We start from the raw sequence: 14,375 nt of genomic DNA on the forward strand, positions 1-14,375 counted from the left end.
TCAGTTGCCTCTTACCATCGTGTTATGGAAGCCAAAAGGTACATTATTATATTCCACTTACAGGTCAGTGTTAATTCTACATACTACGTAAGAATTGTTATTTTTATCAATGGGTAGATGATGTGCCTGTATAGTTAGAGACGTCAGTTATATGGTGTTATTCATTTAACCGCACATAATTTCCGCTGATTTTACAAAACCACAATTTTGCAATATCGGATGATATATTATTTCATTGCGTCTAAAGACTTCCAATACTGCCTGATCGTGATCGAAAACGATATTTAAGATCTAAATATTTAGGTATGCAAGAATTGTCTCCCTTCCGTAAAACACAACATAGTACATGATAAGGACAGTCAATACTTTGTGGACTTCAAACGTGTTAGAATTTGTGAGGAACCTTTTCCAATATAATAATCTGAATATTATGTATTCTTCGAATTTAAAAAAATTATCATGAAACGAGAACAAAATATGAACAAACGAAAATTTTGCGTGATGACCGTAAACTTCTACTGCTTCTTAGGTTATCCGACCAAAGTCGAAGGCACTAGGCAAACTAATGAGTACAGATCAAATATCAAATGGCGTCACGAAAAGAAATAAGTTTTATGCCAGTGAGATAATAATGAGGATCATAAAACGTCTCCGTAGATTTCACCATTCTGCACCTCACGAAGCATCTATATAAACATCCACTGAAACAAGAATATCAGAAATTAGGTTCATTCATTTTTTTTTCGGACTTGCCAATAAATGTTTAAATTATTATCATGGATGTCGACATCATACATATTCATTACTTATACGGCGTTTCACGAGATTGATAGTCATTATAGGAAAGTTTTCTGATATAAGCATGGCTAAATTGGTGTGTGTTGTCGATACAAAGGAAGACCTTTAATCTTCCGGATGGTCTTATTGTCCGGCAACTTTAACTGATGTCCCCACATTTACTTTCTTGGCATAATTTCATCCAATTCAAGTTTGAATTAAGATTTTGTTGGCATTGTGGTGGTATCTTTTTTTTCTTTTTGTTTTTCTTGTCTTCCAGAAACACATACATTATATATAAAGGCGCTGTAAACGATGTCCAAAACTATTGGCAAATTATTCAAAAGTTTTTCTTTACATACAGGAATGTGAGTTAGTAAAAGTACAATACAACACCTATCAGGTACAACAATTAATAAAAGTACAACACAACACCTATCAGGTAATATAAAGGCAAGTGATGTGGATTAATAAAAGTACAACACAACACCTATCGGGTAATATAAAGGCAAGTGATGTGGATTAATAAAAGTACAACACAACACCTATCGGGTAATATAAAGGCAAGTGATGTGGATTAATAAAAGTACAACACAACACCTATCAGGTAATATAAAGGCAAGTGATGTGGATTAATAAAAGTACAACACAACACCTATCAGGTAATATAAAGGCAAGTGATGTGGATTAATAAAAGTACAACACAACACCTATCAGGTAATATAAAGGCAAGTGATGTGGATTAATAAAAGTACAACACAACACCTATCAGGTAATATAAAGGCAAGTAATATAAAGGTACAACACAAGTGATGTGGATTAATAAAAGTACAACACAACACCTATCAGGTAATATAAAGGCAAGTGATGTGGATTAATAAAAGTACAACACAACACCTATCAGGTAATATAAAGGCAAAGTGATACAACACAACACCTATCAGGTAATGGATTAATAAAAGTACAACACAACACCTATCAGGTAATATAAAGGCAAGTGATGTGGATTAATAAAAGTACAACACAACACCTATCAGGTAATATAAAGGCAAGTGATGTGGATTAATAAAAGTACAACACAACACCTATCAGGTAATATAAAGGCAAGTGATGTGGATTAATAAAAGTACAACACAACACCTATCAGGTAATATAAAGGCAAGTGATGTGGATTAATAAAAGTACAACACAACAGGTAATATAAAGGCAAGTGATGTGGATTAATAAAAGTACAACACAACACCTATCAGGTAATATAAAGGCAAGTGATGTGGATATACCTAAGGCAAGTGATGTGGATTAATAAAAGTACAACACAACACCTATCAGGTAATATAAAGGCAAGTGATGTATCAGGTAATATAAAGGCAAGTGATGTGGATTAATAAAAGTACAACACAACACCTATCAGGTAATATAAAGGCAAGTGATTTGGATGATGAAAAGTACAACACAACACCTATCAGGTAATATAAAGGCAAGTGATGTGGATTAATAAAAGTACAACACAACACCTATCAGGTACAACAATTAATAAAAGTACAACACAACAACTATCAGGTAATATAAAGGCAGTTGATGTGAATTAATAAAAGTACAACACAACACCTATCAGGTAATATAAAGGCAAGTGATAAATTTGTGGAAACTATCTTCGAAATGGAATCAGATTTATCTATTGATGTATAACTCCTATCATGCATGTTTTTAATCCTGTGCTATTAATACATGTACCTTGTAATAAAGCGACTACATTGCAATATGCATGTACAGATGTGTGTATTTTGTTCGATTGTAGAAGATGACAAAGTAATCGTGATATGTTCCGAAAATTATCAAGACCAGAAAACTTAAAAAAACAGTATCGGTGTGTTATTTATCGATGTTGACAATCGACGGCATATTTGTATCCTAATTAGGTACACAACAGTTTACCAAGCAATGGGATCAGGCCCCACTTGTATAAAACATCTCAACTTGAGATTTCCTCAAGTCGAGGTTCTCCTCAGCTGATATCTCCTCAAAAACGGCTTGTATAAAATTTTCTCAAGGAACAGGAGGAAGTCATCGGCTAGGATGTCCTGAAATTCCTTGAGGAAAAAGAAATAACATCTTGAACGATGTGATTAGTGGTATTTTATATTCTGTATTTAATGTCATTCCTTCACCTTTACCTGTCACTGACAACGATTTTTCTCCGCATCTCTTTATTACAATTAGATACCCCACTAAATGCTGTATCCTCAGATATACGTACACGAAGGTGTTTATAGAACATAAAGTTCATGCCTGATATTGATATTTTCATTGTGTTTTTGCTTTAATTAGTTAGACACTGTTTGAAGGCTACAACAAGAAATCATTTTTATGAGTTCAATTCCAGTTGTCTCCCTTGTGTCAGAATGTATATTATTAGTTTAGAAACTTTATCTAGTTACTGTATATTTGTACCCTGCTGTAAGTGCAAAAAACACACAATTTTCATTTTTGTTATTGTATGATTACACGAGTTATATGACCTTGAGCTGTGACGGACTGAATGTTTCAGATGCTTCCCCTCTTTCTAATGACTATTACGACTTTTGCCAACATCAAAATGTCTCTCCCAAGGCCAGTTTGAACAGGCGTCATCGGTACTTACTACTTACAAATCTACGTGATTACACTCAGGTGATTTGTCTGATGAAAGTGGTCGTGAACTCATCACAAAGTCAATTTTCTCTTTACATCACTTACCCGAAGAAAATGTTCCGAAATGTTAGCACCCTTTAGTGTAAAACAAGCGTGAAGTGTATGAAGACAGGTGTGAAGACAAATGTGAAAACAGGTGTGAAGACAAATGTGAAAACAGGTGTGAAGACAGGTGTAAATACGGCTACCAAGAGTGGAAAACTAAGTGTTCCAATAGGGACCATCAGATCTTTTTTTGGTCTCGTAAATAGTGTCATTAGTAAATGCTATGGATGGAGAGCAACGACAGTGTTATAACAACTACCAACGTGTCAACATAAACATTATCTACACTCCAATTCCATGAAACTAGAGCAAAATATGAACAAACGAAAGATTTACAGCGAGACTCTTGAAATAGTACAAGGTGAACAAGACCACATTAAGGTCCGTAACGTCACAATATTTACCCCGTGACTAACATATCTTAAAGCCTCAAAAACATAATGGAATGTTTTCAATTATGATGTGTGAATTTTATCTTGATTTCTTAGTGTGTTTATGGTCTACAAAGCAGACATATCTTTCACCTGACCACTGTTGCATATCACCATGTTATTGGTGACACTCTTTCATGATGTTTGCTATGAATATCTTCCTTTGGTGAACAGCTAAACGTTTGAACTCTTACATAATGATTCAATGTCACGCTACGAACACCTGGATAGACAGATAAAAATAAAAAACAGAAGCTGTCAGTGTCAACTTTGGTCGGAAATAGAACACGTCTGATGATTTTAATGTAGTATAACACGTTAAAAGAAATAACATAACGGTCTTCCATATTTTTGGTTGATAATTCATGAGATCACAGCATCAAAAACAGGTATACATTTTAACGAGGAAGTCTATCGACAAACTCAACTTCATATCATAGCTGATTAGATGAAAGTGTCGAGTCGATGAATGTTTAGATGGGAATCTTCAGTCTTTAAGGGCCAATGCTAAACAAAAGCAGTTTGGAATCTGTATCGACAATTTGATTGTCAATTTACAGTGATACATATATATTGTTAGTCACACAGAAGTCGTTTACATCTGTCACATCAAAGATAACATAATTCGTCATCACTTTCTGGTTTACCTGTCCATTATTAGAGGTCCATGCTTTTTTTCCTGAAGTGAGAAGACGATTGTTAGCATACGACCAGATATATGTGTAAATATTGCTGTCAGATGGTACACGTTTTCCATGCAAGTCTGATGCTGACGGAATAAATTTTGTTATTTCTTACAGATTTGAGGTTGAATATGTAACAGTTCATGATGTCAAATCAGGCAATGACACAGTAGGACTTGGGAAAATAGATTAAGTTACCCATATTATTTTAATTATTACTTAAAAATGGCATACGCTGAAGGAAAGACATCGTCTGAAGGGAAAAAGTTTGCTACCGGTTACACGTAAGCTTCAGGAGGCTGCAGAAAAAGGCCTTGTCTGACAGATGTCTGGTAGGAGAACAGAGTGCCTACTTTTGAGGATAAGGCTGAAGAAAGTCAGTATCCCTTGTAAAGCCATGATTTGATTAGTCCGGAACTTCATTTAAAAAAAAAATCCAATAAAACTTCAATCATATTGTAATGACGTTAAAAGCATACTGTTCGATGCCGTGGTGCTACAGGAACCTTTAATTGTGTGTGTGTACAGTCAAGTACAATTAGATTAAACGAGAACACAGAGAAAATCCTGACGGACCAAATGTTAGATTTGTGAATTAAGCTAATTTTGTTTATGGTTATAAATGTATGTAAAATCTTTATTCTCTTTACCCTTCTTGTTTTGGAAGTACCTGATAAGTGGTGGAATCTCTGTTTGTCGGGTTTATAATTAATGATATCGCTTTTCTTAGTGTAGGATGAGGAAAGTTATGTCCTTGAATTAATCTACGTGGTGTTAGGTGATCTCCTGATACAGGAAGGAAAGATCAGAGTTGATATGGAAGATACACGTCCCCAACCAGTTTTCTGATTGTATTGAACCTAGTTGATCAGGTTGTAAGGACTTCCACTGAAACATAGTTAAAGTCTGCTTATCTGTATGTTTAGAAATACACAGTTACTATGCGTGCGCATACTATCAAATCGACAAGTGATTACTTAACAGGATAACAGGATGGTCGGGTGGCGCAGTGATAACGCACTCGCTTTTCACCTAACTGTCCGGGGTTCGATTCCCGTAATGGATGTGAAAAGGTGTAGTATCACTCGCCCGACCACGTGGGTTCTCCCCTGGTACTCCCGTTTCCCCCCTCTAAGACCCCTCCCGCGCTTCCATCCGAGCCAACAAGATTGATTAATATAAGTTAAAAGAGCTTGCTGCGCAATTGTTATAAAATAAATAAAGTTTATTATTATTATTAACAGGACAATAGGGATATTAATACGATCAATGAAACCTGGATGGTATATTAACACAAAGCATTTCTTCTCGAGGGTTTCATCTTATTTATTGCCGTCTTACCGCACATAGTATTTATGGCTCAGTATACTACCGTTGCAGAGCAACACTGCACAGAGAAGTGTACGGGCAGGTGGTACCTCAGCTTTGTCACAGGTATTTCAACCAAATAATTTATTGAAGACTGGTGCATTGTAGAGAGAATTTCTGTTCTTGAATATTCCAAAACAGTTTCGCAGGTAGCGGACTTCAAGGAAAGGTTAAGAACCATTTGACCTCAACCAGAGGCAAACAAGGTGTGACAAACGATACAAATTGCCTCTCTCCTATTGTTAAAGAACACTTGTTGCATCTAACAGTGTCTAGTAAAATCACACAATAGCAATACCATCCTCTAATATTATCGTGTCTATATATCGTAACGGTGACCTTGCCATTGACCATGACAACCGGAAATACCAACTGTTATGATACTTGACAAATAAGTTGATCAAAATCCATTGAAATGAAGTTGCTAGAGCGACGACAAAGAATTTCTATAAAGAGTAACGATGACATTAACGTTGACTCTGGTATACTGAAACACAAATTCGTTAAGGTATCATGATACTTGACCAATACGTGAAGTTAAATTGATCAAAATCGATTGAGAAATGAAGTTGCTAGAGCGATATAAAACAGTAAACAAACTTACGTCGCCGCGTGGGAATAATCACGCGTTGACTTTTTTACTCATCTTGAATGAACTTGCAACGGTAGACAGGAGTACACCAGATGAGAAGACTTTTATGGAAAGCTTCTGAAACAAGGTCATATATTACAATCCAAAATATGTAAGTGGCGATGCATCTGATAAAATTTCAAAAGCTATCACTAAATGTTTTAAGGAGGTTATAGGCACTTCCAAAAAGTCTAAAAAGCAACAACTGTCACCCCCTTGGAGAGATAGCCTTGTGCCGATTAGCACGTGCTAAACCGGAAGTTCGACCGGAACTACTTCTGGATTGTAAATAAACATCGTCTGCTAGCTATTGACTGTTTGTTTATATTGTGATGCGGCTGTGATTCCGAGTTAACTTGTCATTGCGCAAGCCTTCTACAAATATTCGAGCACAACAAGTGGTGTCAGAAGTGGGATTTGGTTATACGCCCAGGAGGGAGTCAAAAGCCCGATTCTGTTTGTGTAATAATGTACTGCAACTCATACCTCAGAGTGGACAGTATTCTGCTACAGGTATAGTGTACGTGTAAGCTAGTGTAGTGTCACATAACGAATGCTCCTTGTCTCATTCTCCTTATTTTAGATTATAATTAGGTGAGAGTTATTCACGTTTAACTCCAAAGCATGTCGACATATTAAATTCACGCAATTTAGGCAGTTTTCGTGCATTTTGTTTTTATGAGGCATGTTTTGAACTACATGTACTTTCGTCTTACATTTATATTGTTTTGGCAACAGTACTGTCGGCATTCACTACGAACACCGGTTTGTTAAACGAATCGTTCACAGCGAACGGTCAACTTTTCTCTTTCAGCGGTCAGAAAAAGATCTTGTAGACTACATATACTCACACAATGTGACAGTACCGCATCAGGAATCATATTACCTGCCCCTGCTAGTGTCTGACAGCAAAGGAAAACGACAAGCAGCTGTGTGTAGGGAGGATAATTCAAAACTGCCCATACAGTTTTCTCGTAGAGCTGGTGCCAATTCATCAAATCCCCATACTAAAGAGGAAATTTGGTAAACCTGTTTATGTTTATTTCTGGGGTGGAACCTGTAATATCACAACAAAGCAAGGTAAATTCATAGACATTGCCGGGAGTTGTGTTAGTACTGTGAACAAAATCATAAACAATTACAAATGTGCAAGAGAGTACACAGTTAAACGGGGATGCAAAATTCAGTTTATAGGGGTACCAGCTTACTCTGTGATTCTCTACAACGACATTAAAGGTCATAAATCTCCATATGGATTTCTCGAATCAGATGAGGAAGTTTGCTAGACAGGTACCGCTCTTGAATTCTAAAATTGAAAGTCTCAATACTGAACTCGGAACAACAACACTCAAATTTAATGCTGACCTGCGTGACTGCAGAAAGGAAGGGAAAGAGCGCTATTTCATAGACTTACTAGATGATGGTCCACACCCCGGAGAACTACTAAGTGGAAGTGCTAGAAGTGGAAGTTGACAAACAGGAACTTTTAGTTTTCGAACAAGCTAAAGTGGACTAGCATGGAACATCTTGGTGATCAGCCTCCAGAGGAACAGCTGGGGGGTCAGGATGACACGGCGTCATTTGATCCCAAGGTGGCAAATGACATGCTTCTTGTCATAATGAAGAGTTTTGATGAACAACGCGAAACACAAATAGGAATATTTAGTGAGGTTATGAAAGAGTTTGATGAGGAAAAAAGAAAACACCTCGCGGAACATAATGAAATGATGAGGTTTTTCATGCAGGAGGCGCGCCAAGAGATCAGGAGCGCCCTGTCTCAGCAAGCACCACCATTAGCCCAGAGGCCTTTGTTTCAGACGAGCAACAAGATGGATTGAAAACCACACGGGATCAAAGGTCCTATGGCGGCTTTGATGAGGAACTGCGAGAGAGAACACTCATATTCAAGCCTAAATCATTCCCAACTCAGTGGACTGAACAACTCGCTCTCTAGTACACCCTCGTCCGGAAGGCAAGTTTCAGAACGCCTCGACAGGGGCCCAGGGAAAAGCCCTCAGACAAAACTCCCGGTGTTTGAAGGAAAGGAAGATGTGGAGACTTTCATTGTTCGGTATCACTGATCAGATAGTGAGAGGGTTGATAGGCTGTATGAATGGCTCAAGGGGAGGGCCATGTGGTATGTCTGCTCACTGCCAGAAAACATGAGAAAAGAGTACAAGAACCTGAGGCAAAGTCTTGTCCAGCGGTTTGGACGGAGGGACCCTCCAAAGCTGCACGAAATACGGCAACATAGCTTGAGCAACGATGAATTTGGAGAGGAAGTTAGACGCCTAGTTACTTTGGCTTATCCGGGGGTAGATTTAAACTTACAGGACCAATTAGCTGCAGAAGCCTTTCTTAAGGGATACAAGACCTCACGAATAGCATACGACGTTTTGAACAAGAACCCCAAAACGCTCAATCAGACAAAAGAAATGGTAACTTCACAGGAGCACAACTTCAAAGCCACCCTGGGGAGAGAAAAAGAACTACGAGACAGAGCCCGCAGAGTTTCATGGACAGATGGGGCTTGTAGTGCGGATACAGATGATGAAGGGGTGTTGAATGCACAGCGTGTTCAAATTCCGCCAACTGCTGCCAGCCGGGATGGACTTGAGGCGAGAATGAAACAACTTCAGGATCTGATTAAAAACAGCTCGCTGGAGTGTCGATCAAGATTCGATCAAACTATGAAGGAACGCCAGTCGGCTACTAAGGAAGGAATGTTACCGGTGTGATGGTAAGGGTCACTTTCAGAGAGATTATAGCTCTGGTAGGTCCAGATCGCCTACACCTCCCAGCAGACCACATTCTCAGCTACATCACTTAATGATTACCAGGGCCAGCAGAACGGGGAAAAGCATTGTTGTTCCGATAATTGTCAATGGGGAACCTACTGAAGCTGTCATCGACACGGGAGCGGACGCAACAGTTATCTCTGACAGGTGGGCGAAAGAGGTTGGACTCAAGTATGAGAAACCGGGAAAGGAAATAAAGTTATTAACAGCGGAAGACGGGGCACAGATGACTGGGGTAGGAATAGTCACTGCGACTCTCCAACTTGGTGAGGAAGTGAAGAAATTACCAGTGGTGATAGCCCCTATTAGGGATAACATGCTAGTTGGTATTAACCTGCTCCAGGTACATGCAGTCATCCATACAGGAGAGAAAAACATTGAAGTCAGTGGGAAGTTAATTCCAGGTTTCTCCCAAATGGCTGATACTGATATTGCTAGAAGTGTAGTGCGAGTTGATGCTAGCGTGGTGATTCCGCCAGGAAGTCAGAAAGTGATAGTGGGTCGTTAGAAAATCCCTCTCCACCTTCCCAGGCAATATTAGAGACATTAATCATCAGAGCGGGTTGCAAGTTGGATCATGTCTTGTCTGTATGAACCAAACTGTTCCTGTGAGAGTCCTTAATCTGAAGGACTGCGAGATCAAACTCTCGGAGGGCACCTTCCTAGGAAAAATTGAGGAGGTAGATGTTGACCAGAAGTTCAACAATGCAGAGGAAGTTTTCCCTCCTGCAGAAACAAAACATTTACAAAACTCTGTAGGTGTGGATATATGTGTTCCTTTACACTTGCAGGACCTTTTCTCAGAATCCTCGAATGGCCTGACAAATCCTCAGAGACAGAGACTCTGTATGCTTCTAAAGAAGTTCCCTGATATCTTTGCAAAGGACGACTACGACTTGGACACTTTCAGCGGTGTAAAACATCGAATTCACACCGTTGAAGCAAAGCCAATACGCCAGCCAGCCAGGAGAACTCCATTAGGATTCCAAGGCGAAGAAGATGCCCACCTTCAAAAACTGATGGAAACTGGAGTTGTCAAGTTCCGAGTGGGCATCACCAGTAGTGTTAGTTCGGAAAAAAGACGGTGGAGTGCGATGGTGCGTTGATTACCAAAAGGTTAATGAAGTCAGTGTAAAGGACGACTATCCACTTCCAAAAATTGAAGAGTGTCTTGACACCTTAAGTGGCGCAACAATATTTTCGACCATAGATCTGATGAGTGGCTACCACCAAATTGAAGTTGATGAAAGGGATAGGTCAAAAACTGCATTCGTAACAAAACAAGGACTCTTTGAGTACACCAGGATGCCTTTTGGCTTGTCGAACTCTCCTTCCACTTTCCAGCGAGCTAGTCCTTCGAGGACTCCAGTGGTCAGTTCTCCTGATCTATTTGGACGATGTGATAGTGGCCTCTAGATCCTTTGAGGAACATGTGCAGCATCTACGCCAGGTTTTTACTAGGATACGTGAACATGGTCTAAAACTCAAAGCGAAAAAGTGCTGCCTATTCAAGGAGAAGGTACTGTTCCTAGGTCATGTCATTGACGGCAGTGGAATTTCGACTAATCCAAAGTTGGTGGAAGATGTCCTTAAGTGGCCAGTTCCAGGTAAATCTAAGGAGCTTCAGTCTTTCTTTGGTCTTACCAATTATTAGAGGCGGTTTGTTAGGGGTTATGCCGAGATTGCTCTACCATTACACGATCTGACAAAGAAAGATGCTAAATTTGAATGGGGAGATCGGCAAACCGAGGCGTTTGAGGCACTAAAGAAGTCAATCACCGCCTCTCCAGTTCTGGCTTATCCACTTGACAACTGCAGGTTTGTTCTGGACACGGATGCATCAAACCGGAGTATAGGTGCCGTCCTTTCGCAAATCAAGAACGGAGAGGAGAAGGTTGTGGCCTATGCAAGCAGAAGATTGACTCTCGCCCAAGAAAAATACTGTGTGACACGACGGAAACTTCTTTCAGTTGTAGCTTTCTGTACACATTTCAAACACTACATTCTCGGCCATAGGTTGTCACTGCGAACAGATCATAGCAGCCTGTCTTGGCTTTTCCGCTTCAAATCACCACAAGGACAACTAGCAAGATGGCTGGAGGTGATTAGTCAATACTCCTTTGACATTGAGCACCGTGCTGGAAAGATGCATGTTAATGCGGATGCTTTGTCACGGATCCCCGATGATGTCTCCTGCCCTTGTTATTTCGCTGGCGCGACGATTGGGACACTTCCTTGCGGGGGATGTATGTTCTGTGCAAACTTGCAGACCGCATGGGAGAGATTTGAGGAAGACGTTGATGATGTTGTGCCTATAGCTGTTCGGTCCACAAAGGTACCTGTTAAGGATTGTATGAAAGAATCGGAGAACGACAACATCAAATGTGATGTTTCTGAGTGTAATTGGCTGCAGACGAAAAGTCCAAAAGAGCTCCATGAAGAGCAAATGCAAGATGAGGATCTAAAAACTTTGCATGCCATAGTATGCAATGGAGAGACAATGGCCGAGGAGGAGGCCCAGGCCAGTAGTCCCGCCCTGCGGAAATACTTGCTTACCCTCCCACAACTCAAACTGGTACAGGATGTCCTCTACTACCAATGGGAGTATGCTGGACAGGAGTCAGTGCGAATCCTGATACCGTTCCAACTAAGGAAGGAAGTCATACAGGCCTGTCATGGGGCCATATTCTCAGGTCACCAAGGGGAGAAGAGAACCCTTGAGCGAGTGAAGAAAAGCTTTCACTGGCACAGCATGTCAACAGATGTGGCCATATTTGTCAGAAAATGTCATGCCTGTGCCTCAGAGAAAAAGAACACAAAGACAATGAGAGCATCTCTCTAGACCTACATCAGTGGGGCACCTATGGATAGATTACAGCTGGATATCGTTGGCCCTTTTCCAACCAGTGATGCTGGGAACAAGTATATACTTGTCATTATAGACCAGAGGCTTACCCCATCGGGCAACACGACAGCGAGACGACTGCAAGAAAATTGGTAATGGAGTTCATATCTAGATATGGGGCACCTCTGGAGATCCATACCGACCAAGGCAGGAACTTCCAAAGCTCTTTGTTTAGGGAGGTATGCCGACTTCTTGGAGTAGCACAGACCAGGACAACCCCGTACCACCTTTCTTCCAATGGACAGGTTGAGCGATTCAATCGCACATTGCTTTAGATGATAAGGTGCTATCTAGACCATGGGCAGGCACATTGGGACGAAAACATACCGCTTCTCTTATCAGCGTACAGAAGTACACCACATCCTGCTACTGGGTTTACACCAAATCGCCTTATGCTGGGCAGAGAGGTCCATGCCCCTTCTGACCTGATTTACAGGGAACTTAAGACCTTGCGGGATCCTTACGATCCCCCACCTATCTTGATAGGTTGTTAGAGGGAATACACCTAACTGAGCAGGCAGCAAGAAAGACTTTGAAGGCTTCCCAGGTCCACCAGGAAAGATTATACGATTTACGCGCTAGGGAAAGGGAGTATGAACTTGGAGACCTGGTATACGTAAAGAACCAGTCAAGAACAGTGGGTCAGTCCCCAAAGCTTCAGCCTGTTTGGAAAGGTCCTTTTGTGATAACCAAAAAGTATGGCCCTGTCGTGTATGAGGTAAGTGACCGCAAGAAGGTGTCTGTTCTTCACCACGATCGTTTGAAGCGCTACTTATCGGATGTCGTCCCAGCCTGGGTCACCAAGTTGAAACATACCCTTCACACCTATGTCCTTCCTACAATTGTTGAGGAAGACCACCCTTCCCCTGATGTAAAGGAAACAATGACAGGCAGGGAAGTAATCCCTGTTGGGCAGCAGTTCCCCCCATCATATCTGTCGTCCACTGAGGGCGACGTATCGTGCTCTGATCCGAGGGCATTCCTGCCAGCTGGGACTTCCTCACAACAGCCAGAACAGGATGGACGAACTTCTCGGTTTGGACGGAAATATAAGGAACCTATTTGACTTGACCTTTAGCGGGAGCTAATAGAACCTAGAGGGGGATGGTGTTTTGCGGCCGTGATTCCGGACCGGTTTCTATTTTGTGTGTTAGACATTGTTGATATTTTTCCGGTTTTTTGTCGAGTTTTACCGCCATTAAAGTTTGACAAAACTCTGACGAGTTAACTTGTCAGTGCGCAAGCCTTCTACAAATATTCGAGCACAACAATGTTGATGAATGTGGTATATATCGCATATGTTGATCCATTTCATTGATATATGATTCATGGAATACTATATTGTACATGATTAATTAATAAATATGATTGATTATTTTACGATCTATATCATGTTGTGTAAGGATTTACATGCAAACGGTGACGTCAAAAACGTAAAAAGTGATATTCATGCGCCATTCAGACACTTGTACCGTGGAGGTTTTTTCAACCCTTACCCTCAGATGTGTCACATCCTCAGGGTATGATTACATTAGTCAATTTCGTCTGCTTCAGTAGACATCGATCTGACAGTCCAGGTTACAAATGTAGAATCCGTTACAAACACAATGTTGTCACTTAATGAACTCCATTTATTATTTCTATGGATATTCTTTTCTGAAAATCGCATCAATCAACTTCATGACACGAAAACTTAAATAATTCCCGAAGAAACACTAGACACGTTGTTTTGTGAAATCTGTCTGGAAGCAGCATCACTTTTTTCAACGACTGAAATGTCAATGCGCAATTCTATTTCATACCAACGAAACAAAACTTCCGAATTAAATACACTCGGTGGTAATTTTTCTGATGAATTTGACAGTGTTGTCATCGAAATGTTACACTCAAATCTTTCACACGGGTTTAGGGCTTAAATTTAAATGAATAAGAAACAGCGAGACAAAAAATGTTCATAAGTTTAATGTGACAAAGTAAATTGTAATTCACGACTATTAAAATACTTCAAGGTTACATATCATTGGAATGAGTCAGGCAATGCTAGGT

At 40.2% G+C, this 14,375-nt stretch overlaps 1 protein-coding gene across 1 annotated transcript; it reads left to right on the forward strand.

Annotated features, from left to right (window-relative positions):
- The first annotated feature begins 10,014 nt into the window (after positions 1-10,014).
- On the forward strand, positions 10,015-12,266 carry LOC132544373 (uncharacterized). Its single transcript, XM_060207957.1, has 2 exons — positions 10,015-10,521; positions 11,079-12,266. The coding sequence occupies exons 1-2, from the start codon at positions 10,015-10,017 to the stop codon at positions 12,264-12,266; spliced, it is 1,695 nt and encodes a 564-aa protein (XP_060063940.1).
- Positions 12,267-14,375: the final 2,109 nt, after the last annotated feature.

Source organism: Ylistrum balloti, unplaced genomic scaffold, assembly GCF_031769215.1.
Source record: "Ylistrum balloti isolate Yb309-2 unplaced genomic scaffold, AGI_CSIRO_Ybal_v1 Utg369794, whole genome shotgun sequence".
NCBI classification, from domain to species: Eukaryota; Metazoa; Mollusca; class Bivalvia; order Pectinida; family Pectinidae; genus Ylistrum; species Ylistrum balloti.